This window comes from Harpia harpyja, chromosome 15 (genome assembly GCF_026419915.1).
Source record: "Harpia harpyja isolate bHarHar1 chromosome 15, bHarHar1 primary haplotype, whole genome shotgun sequence".
Taxonomy (NCBI): Eukaryota; Metazoa; Chordata; class Aves; order Accipitriformes; family Accipitridae; genus Harpia; species Harpia harpyja.
In genome coordinates, this window is record NC_068954.1 from 6,827,032 (window position 1) to 6,841,352 (window position 14,321).

At 42.3% G+C, this 14,321-nt stretch overlaps 1 protein-coding gene across 4 annotated transcripts in view; it reads right to left on the minus strand.

The window, feature by feature from the left end:
* Positions 1 to 1,657: 1,657 nt before the first annotated feature.
* ADGRF5 (adhesion G protein-coupled receptor F5) overlaps positions 1,658 to 14,321 on the minus strand; it is a 47,826-nt gene continuing 35,162 nt past the window's right edge. For all 4 annotated transcript variants that reach the window (XM_052809596.1, XM_052809595.1, XM_052809597.1 and 1 more), the window contains 8 exons: positions 13,505 to 13,657; positions 12,054 to 12,253; positions 10,897 to 11,076; positions 8,054 to 9,424; positions 7,063 to 7,104; positions 6,895 to 6,954; positions 4,193 to 4,277; positions 1,658 to 3,050 (listed from right to left, as the gene is read on the minus strand). In XM_052809596.1, coding sequence (XP_052665556.1) covers positions 2,971 to 3,050; positions 4,193 to 4,277; positions 6,895 to 6,954; positions 7,063 to 7,104; positions 8,054 to 9,424; positions 10,897 to 11,076; positions 12,054 to 12,253; positions 13,505 to 13,657 — 2,171 coding nt within the window. In that variant the 3' untranslated portion in view covers positions 1,658 to 2,970. The remainder of the gene's footprint in view (positions 3,051 to 4,192; positions 4,278 to 6,894; positions 6,955 to 7,062; positions 7,105 to 8,053; positions 9,425 to 10,896; positions 11,077 to 12,053; positions 12,254 to 13,504; positions 13,658 to 14,321) is intronic.

The window sequence follows — 14,321 nt, forward strand, 5'->3', positions numbered from 1 at the left end:
TACAAGGAAACAGACAGTTGGACATACCTTACTGTATTGAGCACAGCACTGCGAGGGCTGCTATGGGGAGAATTAACTCCACCTCAGCCAGACCCAATACACTTACATATTGGGCACTTGGTACATGGGCCACAGGGGCGACTTTTTATTCTTGCTTAACTTGACGTTTCCAAAATGCAGCTGTTGCCTGAACATGTTTCCTGGGACAGTGTAAGAAATAAACATGCTGGCCAGACTGCTGAGCCACGAAAACATCAGAGATAAGAGCATAATTGGCTTCATGGTCTAAAGAAAAGCTATCATCAGAACTGCACACCTGTAAACCCTAGTTCTGGGGCACATTGATTTTCACTGGCCACTGTAGTGTGGTTAAAATGGTCCTGGGCTCTTTGCATTGTTTGTATTGAAGGTTCTCAAAGTCTTTAAGGAATGAAGGGTGAAATCTGGGCTTGAAGCACATGTAAGAGTTGTTCAGCAACTATCACAATGCAAAAACTCTAAACAGGGAGTGTGAGAGAAGGCAGGTCTGTGCTTCAGAGAACTGTATGTCACAATCCCCTCCTTTACTATTTTTCCTGAGCTGGAATAAATCAGAGGAAGATGCCAAGGCAGTGACTGTGCTTCATCCAATGCTATAAAAGGTGAGTGAGGAAACGATCCCACACTTTCCAGAGACTAGGTGAACCTGGTAGGTTTTTGTTGCAATGTGCTTTAACTTAGTGCCTTGCAGTTAAGCAGCGGGAGGTACATGAATGACAGCGATCATCAGGAAACAAGCCCTGTGACAGCCCTGACTTCAGGAAGGGGCGTGAATGGAGGGATTTGGGCTTTGATCAGGACAAAGGGAAGGACTGGGCCAGCTGGCAAAAAAAAAGCCAGCTGCCCAAAATGCCAGACTCCTGAGGGGAGCAAGCTGTTGGTGAGCCCACTGCCCACCTTGCCTGTGCCAAAGACCTTGTTCTTGCTCCGAGGCATGGGTGGGAGGGGTATAGTGTGGTTGCTGCCTTGTGTTCCCCCTTCTTCCTCCATTCAGCACTCCCTTCTACTTTTTCTTCTCTCCCCTTTTATCTTGATGTGTGTATAAATACAAGTGAAGCCTTGGCCCCAAGTCTTTAAGACTGGCACAGTTCATTTCTTAGCTGCTTCTCTTTCATGAATTGTCATGGCTTTCCTAACACTGGCAAGGACCTTGCCTTTGAAGATCCTCCCAAAGATGGCCCTTTAGTGCCAGACAGCTCGGCATCACATCCTGATTTCTCATTCACATACAGTCGAGACCCAGGCTTAGCTAAACTGGGAGGTGTGGTGAAACCACAGATGAAATGTCTGCAGAGATAAGGTGTGGTGGGACTGTGCTGTCTACAGGGACTCATACTTTATAGTTTATGTAAAGCCTATTCTAATTCAGTGAGAGCGGATGGTTCTGCAGCAGGTCAATATTGCACAAGCTACTTCCACACAGAGTTAGACCAAATGGCTGTCCAAAGGCAAACTTTGGTTGGAATAATGTGCGAAGGTCTGATTTTCAAGTTTCCACTGGCCACGCAGTTCAAAGAGATTCTAGATTTTCAAATATTTCTTAATCTCTAACTGTGTTCTAGTTCTAGTGTTATATCTACATATCCATGCAAAAAGAAATTGCTTTCAATATAAATAATACATTTGATTGATGCTTGTTTGTTGTCTTCAGTCATCACTACCTGCCCATACCAAACCGTCACACATGCCTGTAACTGTAGGCATCAGTTTCCCACCCTGGTTCATCCCAAAGTCCTGGTAACAGGTTCACCACTGGTAAATATAGGCCTGATTCCCCAACAACCAACTGGGGCTGTACCACCTGACAGCAGTATTTGATATTGGCCTCACATCTAAAGCTTCATGATTCCATCTATCAAATTTTATATTAAGTTTTGTAATATTTGTGTGTGCTGTAAATACTTTGCAGGCTCTCTCATAGCCCTCTGCTTAAGACAGGAGTTCTGCCTTTAAAGGTACACGGCTTGGAAATAACTGATTCCACAAATGTAGTATTAGAGCAATAATTTATATAAAACCTTTCATCCTGCCTGGCACATGGTGGTTTATATGCACTGCAGAGTTGACTCTCTGAGCCCTCCAAGTGTGATTCTCCTCTGAGAAGAGACCCAAACATACAGACTTTACACAAGAGATTCCTTGCATACTTAACACTACTATGCATTAAATAAATGCAGTCCCCTCTGTAGTAAAGGGCAGCAACCATCTCTGTCTTACCACGTTACATATCAAGGGAGGGACAGTTATAGTTAAGGATATAAAGCTTCCTTTTCTTCAAAAAAAGTATGCCACGTGGAGCTTTCAGTACATTCCATCTGAAAGAAGACCATGCAGGAATCATCACGGTCTTCATTTTATCTAAGTCAAAAGTGAAGATCTGAAATGGACCTTCTCAGTTGTGAATCTTTGGTTCCAGAAAGTCTCAAATAGAAAGTGGAGAGCACTATACCCTATGGCCTTTCCAGACTCTAACACGGGGGCAAGAGAGAAGCTATGAGGTACTTGTGTATCTACACAGGCCTTTGGAATCATTCAGACAGTTGATAGGGGAAATACTAAAACCACTGGACAACAGCTGTATATAGCACTGCAATTCATGGCTCAGTACTGCATAGTGCTAAGCACCCTCTTAAAGGCTGAGAATTCTTCACTTCCAGTGTCTTTTCCAGCACTTGAAGGCCTTTAAATCCTTCCAAGTTTGAAACATCTTCTCATCTCTTCTGGGATTGGCAGTCCCTGTAAAATTCCACATCCCAAAGCTTCCCTGCCTTACACATTAACCAGAAATGATTATTCCAGAAGAATGCACCAAGGCACAGTTTAGTCGAAATGAAGCAGTCCACTTCTTGATGACTCACAGGTACTTTTTGTGTGTGTCTTGGAAAGGGCAGAGGTCCTTTCAGAGTTATATAATTTAGCATTTGCAGTGCCTCAGTTAAGCAAAGAATATGACTTGGAAGTGTTTTCAGAGGAAGAGCTGGATGGCTCTGAAGAAGATACTCTGTATTTTCCTGTAAAACAAAGCATAGTGGTTAGACATAAGGACAGATAGCCTGGGATATGTTGGCATTGCAAAGGACAGTTGGACCTGTCCTGATGACCCAGGTGGCTTTGACTTGGTCTGCAGCCCTGATACTAGCTGGATTCTGGATTACAGCAATACCAGCAACCACAGAAGTCAATGTGTTTGGTGACACAGCCGGGATATGTCAGCTTCACCAGATGATCATGCCATAGGGTAGTAATTTCCTCACACAAAGGAAGGGACTTAGTGGTCCTCCTTGAGCATGGGGATGCAATCTAGAACACATGCTCTTGAGATGAATCCCAGCTCCCTCCCTTTTGTGACCACAAGGCTCTAAACTAAGACCCAGGTGCACAGAGCCCGAGAGCAGAGTGTGGAAGAGAGTGCTAATAATATGGGAGTTTCAGGTGGCAGCAGCATGGGAAGCAGTTGTGGGCGTGTTTCATTCTTGTGGTGGTAGCCTTCTGTGTCTGGCTAGTGTACTCAGGTAAGCTTACTGTAGCAGAGTCAGAGACCAACTTCTTGTTTCATTATCATCTGACTAATAAACACACTCTTAAAAAGCAGTTGCTTGCCTACATTAAACTCCTTCATATCCCACTTTGACCAAATGTCACTATCTTCTCTGAGAAATGGTTGGATGCAAAGATTACACACTTAGGAATGAAATTACTCATATTTTCAGCAATATTTCTTGCAAAATAAAGTCACAACCAAAATGGTGACATCCATAAAATGACAAGCCAGAGAACCTTTGAAGAGATACAGCCCCAAGGTGGTGAAGAGTCCCTGAACAGTAAATGAACTGAGGAGCAGTGTGTCATGATATTATCAAGCTCAAAACAAAGCTCAGTTAGTGAGTGTTAGAATTGGTGAGACATGCCACCATCCAATACTTGTTTTAGTGTTAGACAATTACGCTTCTAGCATTATGCTACAATCATGAGCAATTATGCTAGTGATTCCAATGACTTATTACATACGGTTCCTTTGTATTAGAAGATTAAATACCATCTATGGATGTATGGATAGACAAATTGATAGATATCAGGATAGACAGACCCTGAGAGTGAGAATGCAGGCAAAACCTTGTTTGTGCTTCAGTAGGAGAGATCTTTTGTCACATACCTGTTTTCCCACATAAGTTGTTAAAGGTCCTTGAAAATGGATAGCTCATGGCAAGCATTGGTGTCACCAGGATCAGGGAGCTTGACTGTAAGACAGAAAACTGGTTTTTACCACAAGCGTAGAACTTTCTTTGTAGCCACATTGAGGGGGAGAAAAAAGGCTACAATAAGATGTTGTTCAGTAGTACAAGCAGGCAATCCACAGAAGCACAAGCTAGATGTTTGTGAGGCATCAAGTTCACGCGTTTGCGTGTTTATGATGGTGATGAAGGAGATCAACCTTAAAAGAAACTACAGGACACAAACAGCCTGTCTCTAACTGTTGGCCAGGGAAAATGCGTTAGGGTCCAGAGTCTGTCATATGAGACAGTACAGAGTTCTGGTCCCTTATCTATGGGAGTATATCCATTGAGGTAGCCAGAAAAGCTAAGATTTATATGCTTGGGGATGGTCGTTGACGGCCAATAACCTGAGATAATCAGCGGCAAATTTAACTTGACACACTAGAGGGCATTGGAACACAACACTCTACAGTCCAGATGGAAGGAAGAAACGTTTTGCTGCTAAAATGAAGTTTCTTTTTCGGTTCTGGAGTGGTTTGAGAATTTAATGAGATTCCTCCAAAAGATGTGTTAACAAAAAAAAGTATGGAAAACACATCTTTTTCTGTTCAGTCCCTCTCTGTTCATTAGATTGTACCATGGTGGGGGCAATTAGGCAGTTTTGTCCATTGTCACTTATAAGGTGGTAGAGGAAGAAGGTAAATGAATCACATCTTAAAAGTTTGATCAAAGACTTCGATCTTGCTTTATTTATTCTTTGCCAGCAGACCTGCCAAGGAAATATGCCAATTCCCACTGCCTGGGGCAGCTTCCACAGTGCCAGCTAGTGTTGGAAGTGTCTGGTCCAGGAGATTTTGTCTGAAAAGGAATTCAGAATTGGGGTCCAAGACTTAACAACTTGTTCTCACTACTTTATTCTGCTGGATGTGTCAGTGCAGGAGGGAATGAAGAAACTGACATGCTTAATGATAGTTGTATCAGTTATTCCTGCCTTCCTTCCAGTTTCCTGGGAAAAAAAGGAGTTTTTCCCACAGTCAGAATAGCACCACATCCAGCAGATGTCATTTTCAAGCCAGAAAGAAGGAATGGCGCTTTAAAAATGCACTAGGAAATGTTCCCAGACCTTGGTTTGGGAACCAATCCTCCTGCAGAAAACACCGGAATACCTGGAGTACCAGTTAAAAAAATCCAGGTGGATGATTCTGGTGATCCTAAATGAAGAAACGTGAGGCAGAAGCTGCATCTTTCCTGTCTTGTCCTGACACAAGATCTGAATGTGGCAGACGGTTGGAGCACTTAAAACTTATAGCACTGCTCTGCCTGGCTAATCACAGGCTGCCTCCTCCTGGGCCTTAAGCACGTTGCTGGAGAGGACATGCACAGAGGTCAGTACCTGGTCGAATATGGGTTTAACGCCTTCATTAATGATATCGATAATGGGAAAAATGCACCCTCACCAAGTCTGCAAGTGATACAGAACTGGAAGGAGTGGCTTGATAGATCAGATGAGTCTGCTGTCATCCAGAGGGACCTCAACAGGCTGGAGAAATGGGATGGCAGGAATCTTACGAAGTTCAACAAAGGGAAATGCAAAGTCCTCCTGTCCCTGGGGAGGAACAACCCCATGCACCAGGACATGCCGGGGGCCATCTGACTGGAAAGGAGTAAAGACAGAGCCAGACTTTTTGCCTTGGTGCCCAGTAAAAGGACAAGAGGTGGTGGAAATGAAGACAGAGCCAGACTTTTCTTGTTTGTGCCCAGTGAAAGGACAAGAGGCATTGGGAACAAATAGAAATACAGCAAATTACACTTAAGAAGAAACTTTTTCACTGTGAGGGTGGTCAAACACAGGAAAAGGCTATACAGAGAGATTGTAGAGTCTCCATCCTTGGTGCAAGAGTCACTGGGCCAGAGAAAGTCACTGCAGATGGAAGAAAAGCCTTCCAGGATCTTCCCTAAGGATCCAGTCCCTGTTTGCAACGTTAGTTCTTTTTTTTTAGGCACTGAATGTTTTGAGTTAAATGCAGGAATTTTCTGGGTATGGGACCCAAGCCTTTTCCTCTTCTAGAAATGTGTCCGGGCCACCTGGTTCCAGAAACACATTCATTTATGTTCTTTCTTTTGCTCATTAAAATCTGAGTCTTTGCAACATATAGACATGATTTTGAGAACAGATTCATACTTCCTCCCATTTTCTTTTCCCAACATAAAGTGGAGGCTAACCTGTCTTCTTGTCTCATGAGTTCAAGTTGCAATATCTCCATCTTTTCCTGCTCATAGCTGAAGAGCATCTTCCCCAAGAAGTTCCGTTTGCGTTTCTCTTAGGTTGCAAATAAATAATAGTGCCAGTGAAATTTTCTGTTTTCTAACTTAAAGTTTCAGTTATATTTTGTGGTTTATTTCTTGGGGAATTTAGAGTAAATGTCCACCAACCTCCTTCTCATTTTTTACCAATTATAGGTGAAATGATGAACTTTGGAAAAGGGTATATATTCATATTTATGTTGTTAGTGTCTTCTCTTTCTCTGACTAGTTCTAAGAAATAATTCAGAATATGAAGTGCATTTGACTTAAAAAACACTTGGAGAATGTTAGAATATTCAGCAGTAACTGAAATACATTCTTAGGCTGAGGTTCTAACCTTTGTTTGCTGTGAACTCCATTTGGACATTGAATTCCTCTTCAGCAGGGCTTCTTGTATCTATTTGTTTAAAAAAAAAAAAATCAATCAGTAAATACAGGAACTATGTTCAAATTCACATAATACATGAAATTTTCACATAATACATGAAATAGTTTGAATTCTTACCTTCTTGTCCCAGAGTGTCCCAAACACCAAAATGAATAACCCCTAGGAGACAGATAATTACATGCAGTTTGATGACAACAACCTTTTAATTGCAGTACCTCATAATTATCTCAAACACTGTCCGTGCTGACTATTGGAACTCTTTGATAGAGGGCATTTTTCTGACAGTGTCTCACATAATGGGCTGCTGATGTGGTAGGAGATCTCCAGGCCCAGACTATTTAGACTGTGTGTATATCTGGTCTACAAAAGTGACACAAATAGTTGGCTAGCACTAAACATATTTGGAAGGAGGGACCTTTGCGTATGGAAGACATGCCCTGCCTATGCTCCCCAGATAAGCTAGCAGGTTCACAATATAAAAGGCAAGTGAGTTCGGTCTGAAGCGTAGAATTTTGATGCCATTCTTAAGAGACAGAGTAGACATAACTATTGTGTCCTTAAGAAATCCCATGGTATTGGGATCCTACTGGCCACCTAAATACGTTGTAAGAATCATACTGACTGAAAACTTTCAGTCATTTGTATTTTGGTCAATTCCTCTCTTTATTATTAGTACTACTCAGCTGTTCTTGGTGACTTTCATGTTGTTTATACTCCCTCATTACTTGAACCCACAAGAGCATAACATGATGCCTCTAGATGCACTGTAAATGAGACCAGACATGCTGAAGCCTGCCCACCTGAACAGAATAGGGCTATTTTCCTGATCTTCAGGAATGAACTTCTTCCCAAAGCTATTGGCAAAGTTGGAACTTATCTTTACGTCAGCTTTATCTGTAAGGCACATCTTTTAAGGCAGCTGAGAATACGAAATACTGCTGAACTCCTGGAATGGGTTTCCCGAAGAGCCCTTTGGCAATAAGGATGTGTAAGGCAACTTGAGCTCTCCCAAGCTGTTTTTGTTCCCCTCAAAGCACAGCATTGCAAGAACGTCCCTACATGTTAAATGGTCATAGAGGAAACAAAACCATATATATGCGTAACTTACCTGCAAAGCATTGAGCAGAGCAAAGAGGATGTGGAAAGCTCGGTGGCTGTTTTTGATGATGGTGGCAAGGCCAAATCCCCAGGTGAGGCCTAACAGTGGTGTCAGGATGGCCACACTTTTGCCAATTTGAAACAAAGAGTTCCTCTCCTGCCTGTTTGACCTATCCCCAATAGTTGGCCTCAGTATTTTTATTATAACAACTGCAGTGATGAACAAATTCATGGCCACAATGATCAGGGCAGGTATGACGAAGGCCAAGAGAGCTTTGCTGTCCTTCCAGTTGAGCCAACAGACATCCTTTCTGGTGTAACTGTTCCTTGGCAGTGTGACAGTGATGGTGATGACTGCAATGACAAAGGGGCACCCATATCCCAGGCAGAATGCCACTGCTTTCTGAGCGGTCTTGCTTGTGTTATGTAAGATGAAGACCAGTCTGTAGAAAAGAATGAGGCCCAGGCTGAGCATCCAGAAAAAGACACACAGGTAGAATAAATGGATGAAAAAGGTGGCCACAAAACAGATACCTCTGCTCATCTGTTGGTTTTGGTCATTGATGGAGGCAGTGACAATGAACCAAATGTCAGCAATCAAGAGTGACGTAGCTATGTTGAGTATACAGATGTGGCGCATATAGGAGGTTGTGTTGTTTGTCACGTATTTCCAGACTAAGGATTCAATTATAATGCAGGCCACCAAACTCAAGATTGAAATGGCCAAGCCAATGTAGGTAATATAATCTTCAAAGATTACCTGGGAGAATTTATCAGGTGACATCAGAATGGAGAATGATGTCAAGTGACTGCAGGAGCAAATGACATAATCTTCTGCCTCTGTGGGTGTGCAACCATGAGTATCCCAGCCCGCCCTATGGTTGTTCAGTGTGAAGTTCCAAAAGACACATTGGGGCATCTTTAGAGATGAGTTTTTCTTTGCAAATGTCATATTAATATTGAACATCTGACTTCTGTTGCTGCTCACAGTTGTTGTTATCAGTAAGCTGTTCACATACTTGGTCCCATTCCGGGGCAGAATATGTCCAAGTTTTGAGTACATCACACTGACAATGGTTGAATTTTGGGGTAGAGTCTGAATTTCATTTTCACCAATGAGCACACTAGCTGTGAGGTTTTCTGTACTGTGGAAGGTCTTGTTATAATAAGGGTTGTTATTTTCTGTGACAACTGTACCTTGTAGCTGAAGGGAGTTTGCAGAGACAGGAGGAATGGTATTATTAACTGGTTGGAGGTGCAGGGAAAAATTTTCTACCGACTGCAGTAACAAAGAACTTTTGAGTATCTCCTCTTTATTCAGGTCTTCCCAAACTTCAGTTGTGGAATCAGCAACAATAAAGTCCACTGTGGAGAGGAAATTCTGGAATAACAACAGAATAATGCTGTTACTGAAATCCCATACAAATCGTTGTTGTTTCTGATGGTAATTTCTGCGTGGTCCTAGAATTGCCTTTTGAAAAAGCCCAGTATTTTCTTATTTTTCTCAATCCATATGAAACCTTTAGTTGTTAACCCTCTGCATGCTCTATTTACAAGTTAAGGTTTCCAGAAGTGGAGCTGTGTGGCTTTTTTTTTACATATTACTTAGTATTTTTTCTTCTCCATCTTTCTTTCCCTTCTTTCTCAGCCTTTGTGCTATCTTTGATTTCTCGCTCTCTCTCATGTAGGGTTCTCCAGCTACAAAACACCAAGTCTCTTTGCACTTTTCTGCTCAGAAGAGCAGTGCTTTTCCTCTATACCTCACAATCAAGGTTTCCAAGTATTTCTAAGATTTGTTTTGTTATTCATTTGTTGTAAGATCTAATTGATTGTCCTTGCTTGATCAGGGGCCCTGGAATTTACTCTCCCTATCCTTATTTCAACCATTTTTTCTATTCCTGCTTCTACTCATAGAATCATAGAATCACAGAATGGTTTTGACATTTAAAGATCATCTAGTCCAACTGCCCTGTCATGGGCAGGGACATCCAACCTGACCTTGAACACTTCCAATGATGGGGCATCCACAACTTCTCTGGGCAACCTGTTCCAGTATCTCACCACGTTCATCATAAAAATTTTTTTCCTTATGTCCAATCTAAATCTACCCTCTTACAGTTTAAAACTCTTGCCCCCTGTCCTGTCACTACAGGCCCTGGTAAAAAGTCTTTCTCTGACTTTCCTGTAAGGCCCCTTTAAGTATTGAAAGGCTGCAATAAGGTTTCCCTGGAGCCTTCTCTTCTCGAGGCTGAACAACCCCAACTCTCCCAGCCTTTCCTCACAGGAGAGGTATTCCAGCCCTCTGACCATTTTCGTGACCCTCCTCTGGACCTGCTCCAACAGGTCCATGTCTGTCTTGTGCTGAGGACCCCAGAGCTGGATGCAGTACTCCAGCTGGGGTCTCACCAGAGCAGAGTAGAGGGGGAATATCACCTCCCTCAACCTGCTGGCCACCCTTCTTTTTCTGCAGCCCAGGATACTATTGGCTTTCTGAGCTGCAAGCGCACATTGCAGGCTCATGTCCAATTTTTCATCCATCATTCCTTGTCCTTTTCCTCTGTATTAGAATGCTAGAGACATTTGGGGGTCCCTAGAACATTGCTAGTTGCTAAGCATACAGCAGCCTCTTTTTCGTGCGTAGACTCCTTGTCTTCATCATTTTGACTTTTCATAAACTCTTCTGTATCTTTGCTGTTGTTTCATCTTTGCTGTCATTTCATCTCATTCCCTCAATACTTTCCTGTTCCTGACCCTAACTAGCTGTGAAACTGCTTCAGGGAGAATGTCATCCCCTGTGACAAAAGGGGCCAAAGGGATTGATAAGCATAGGTAAGACTTAAAATAAAACCTTACTTGAATAGTGAGCTTCTCTGCGTATGCTGGGATAGAGGACACCATATGCAGGATGGTAACGATTGCACCTAGGTTTGCAGGAGAAGTGTTTATTGTGTTTTTCGCATTTTCTGTCTTTTCCTTAAGCTTTGCAAGGTATTCAGGTAGGTTTGCTTTTGCGTCAGGACTGTTGACCAAGGACTGGAACAGAAGATAACAGTACATCACATGTGTGCAACTTGCCTGGAGCTTGATCCTCCTTCATAAAGACTACCCCTATTCTAGTAAAATAAACAGACCCAGGGTCATTCTAGACATGCTGGTAGTGTTCAATCCTCTGACCCTCCAGAACAGGGTGCCCTAACTGCCTATTGAGAGTAGTCTTTTGTCTGTGCTAACTCGTAGACTGCTCCTGGAAGTTTTGGGGGAGAAAATAGTTGGCCTGGGCCCAAACTGTATGAGTGAGCAATCTAGCAAGTTAAGAAAATACATAATGGAGTAGCTGTACCTCTGCCTGGGACCTTGCTGTGCCTAATTTACTAAAATAAACATCGTAAGCATTCGATGAAAGAAAGATAATTGTTCTCACCTAACCTCACTGAGAGAAGGGTGACCCTGGATGGTTTGTAGAAGTGAAGAGCGCTATGATAGGATACCTAGGCTGAAAACCGAGGCCCAGCACCTCTCTGTGAAGCATGGCAGCTGATGGGGCATGCTAAACAGGGCCTGGGTCTGAGGTTGGGCAGTCGCACAGAGTTGTTCCTATTGCATCGTTGTTAGTGTACTCTGTAGCATGCTTTGGGCTTGTGTCAACTAGCGTTCACCGAGGCAACGCCTGAGCATGGTTCAGGGAGCACTCCAGGCCAGCGACTGCTCCCGCTGGACACTATGAATAAGGTCACCTTGTCTGGGGGAGAGCGCGTTCGTGTGTATGGGTATTAACCATGCAGTGCCACGTGCCCTCTGGGCCAGAGAAGGGGACCTAGCCTCTTTCACTGACTTGTGTAGATATAGCCAATCATTCTTTATATCTTTTAAAAGATAGTTTTAATTAAATATTTGATTTTTTAATGCTTCATATATTTTAGATTATGTTAAGCAAAAAAACACCCAACAAAAATTTTTGCTGTCTCACACTCACCCCCACCCCCAACCTCTAGAAAACTCATAAATGTTACCTCGGCACTAGTCAGCAGGTTGCTTATTTGTTCAGACAGGCAGTCATTCCTTTGAACCTTCCATGCCTTGTTGGAGCACTTGTAAGTTATATTGCCTCGGGTGCATAAATAATCTGAATTATCTGATGTACAGCATGGCTTTATTAACGTGGCCCCTTCTATTCCAATGCCAATGCTGTCTGAGCAGGAAACTTCCTTATCTGTATTGAGAAAGACACAGAGGCAGAAAACTAAGAAGCAGGGAGATATAATTTACCCCCATCAAACCTGTGACCTCCTGAAGTTTAGAGGTCTTTAAATTAGTTAGGATTTCAGCTTGCTGTCTTCATTAATTATGACCTTTCAGGATGTGTATGTCTTGCACTCCCAATTTTTTGGAATCATGAAATTAAAAAGGAAATTGAATGAAGCCCCTTGTTTTTGAGTACTGAATCAAATCAACAAACCAATACCCAAAGTTTCAGGATTTGTCTGTTAGATTACAGGGTTAGGGGGCGAGTGGGATTGTATTGACCACTATGTGAACAGTAATTCACACAAAGTTTATTCTGCTAAGGGACTCAGTGCTGCTATAGCACTAATAGGAAATTCATTAAGACCTTGATAGTAAGGCCTCAACACCTTTTCAATGAACAGTCAGTCTTGCTAATTGGCTTTCATTGTGTTAGTCATATCAGTAAGTATCTGCTGATTAAAGTAAATAAAATGGCTGCATATTTATTGCCTAAGAGAGTGAAATCTGGCCAGATACAATGATTCAACAGTGGGCAACACTACCGTGGAAAAACAGAATTTCTGTATTATGGGGATGTCCAACATTTCTTTCTTTCCAATTTAGAATAAGGAGCTGAAATATCCAAACTCTGGTCAGAACTAAACATCAAAACTGGATTTAGCAATGTTGAATTCTAATTACCCAGCATTTCCTGCAGAGCTGACTGGAAGGTGGGTCTGCCCAGGTTTCTGCAACACCTCATGGAGGTTGCCATTCTTGTGTTTAAAGTGGATATGTTCTCCCACAGGCTGACCTCCTCAGCTAGATGACTTCTTCCTGAGGCACCACAATCTTTTATCCTTGCTAAATTGTTGGTGCAAGCTGGGAGCTGCATGCCCACATTTCAACACAGAAGATGAAGCTCTTGGTGGTGCAGGCTGCACCAGAAGGAAGTAGGGACAGAAGATGACTGAACTATAACTGCTTGGGAATATACTGGGGCCACCGTCAAATACAGTGAAGACAAAATATCTTGTCTATTTATTTTTTAAAATTACAGTAAAATTGGTATTTTCCTCTGTATTTCAAAATTTCCTGTCAAAAAAGGAGACAAAAATTCTTGGCTAACAAAAACTGCTCCGGTTAGGTGTCACCAGCGATAAATTTGTGGCATCTGATTTAACAAAGATACTGGGATTTCCTATTTCACAGCTTTAAACAGTAACTTTTTTCTTACCAGGTATCAGGTGCAGACTTATATTTTCACTGTTGACTTTCTCTCCAATGCAGTTAATAAACTTGCAATATGCCATGAGCTTTTTCTCTTTGCTGCATTCTGTTTCTGTGTAATTGTACACGTAGCAAACCAAATTTCTTCCTATCTTTTTCCCTGTATGGAAGGATTAAGATAGGTTAACACAGATTTGGGGTCAATCAGCTAGCAGAGAGCAGAAAGCTTCTGCAAAACTTTCTTTTCTGTGGGTACTAGAGAAAAAAACTTCCTTTGTGGAAAAGACTTCCTTTCTCTATGCTGATCTCTGTCTCTTACTCCCCACTTAATAAATCTCCTGGCAGCTGCTGCGTGATCAGTACCTTTTCAATTACTGGTGTATGAGCAAATCCTGCCCAAACCCTCTTTTACTGTGCAGGAACCAAAATTTGCTTTAGAGACCATTTTGGAGAATACTCTTCCTGCTTCCGCTTCTACCACAGGCATTTCATTTAAGCTAGAATACTTTTTTGCTGTTCTTATATGGTTCTTTTGACCTCAGGATCTGTACCATGCTCCCATTGCTTTTCAGTATGCATGTGCCTGAGGGTCCCTGACTGCAATCTCTTCCAACGAGATCTTGGCATTTTTCTTAGCAACTGAAGGACCCCTCAGTCTCCACCTGCTTTACACTTCAGGCTGTTGGTTTTGCACTCCTGCGTGTTTTCTGAATTAGTTGAGGTGGCTCTTCTTTGCTTTTTTCAAATTAACTCTTTTGTAACCCACTCGAAAACTTCTAGTATATAAAAACATGCCAGGGAAGCTGCAGAACTGCCCTAAATTT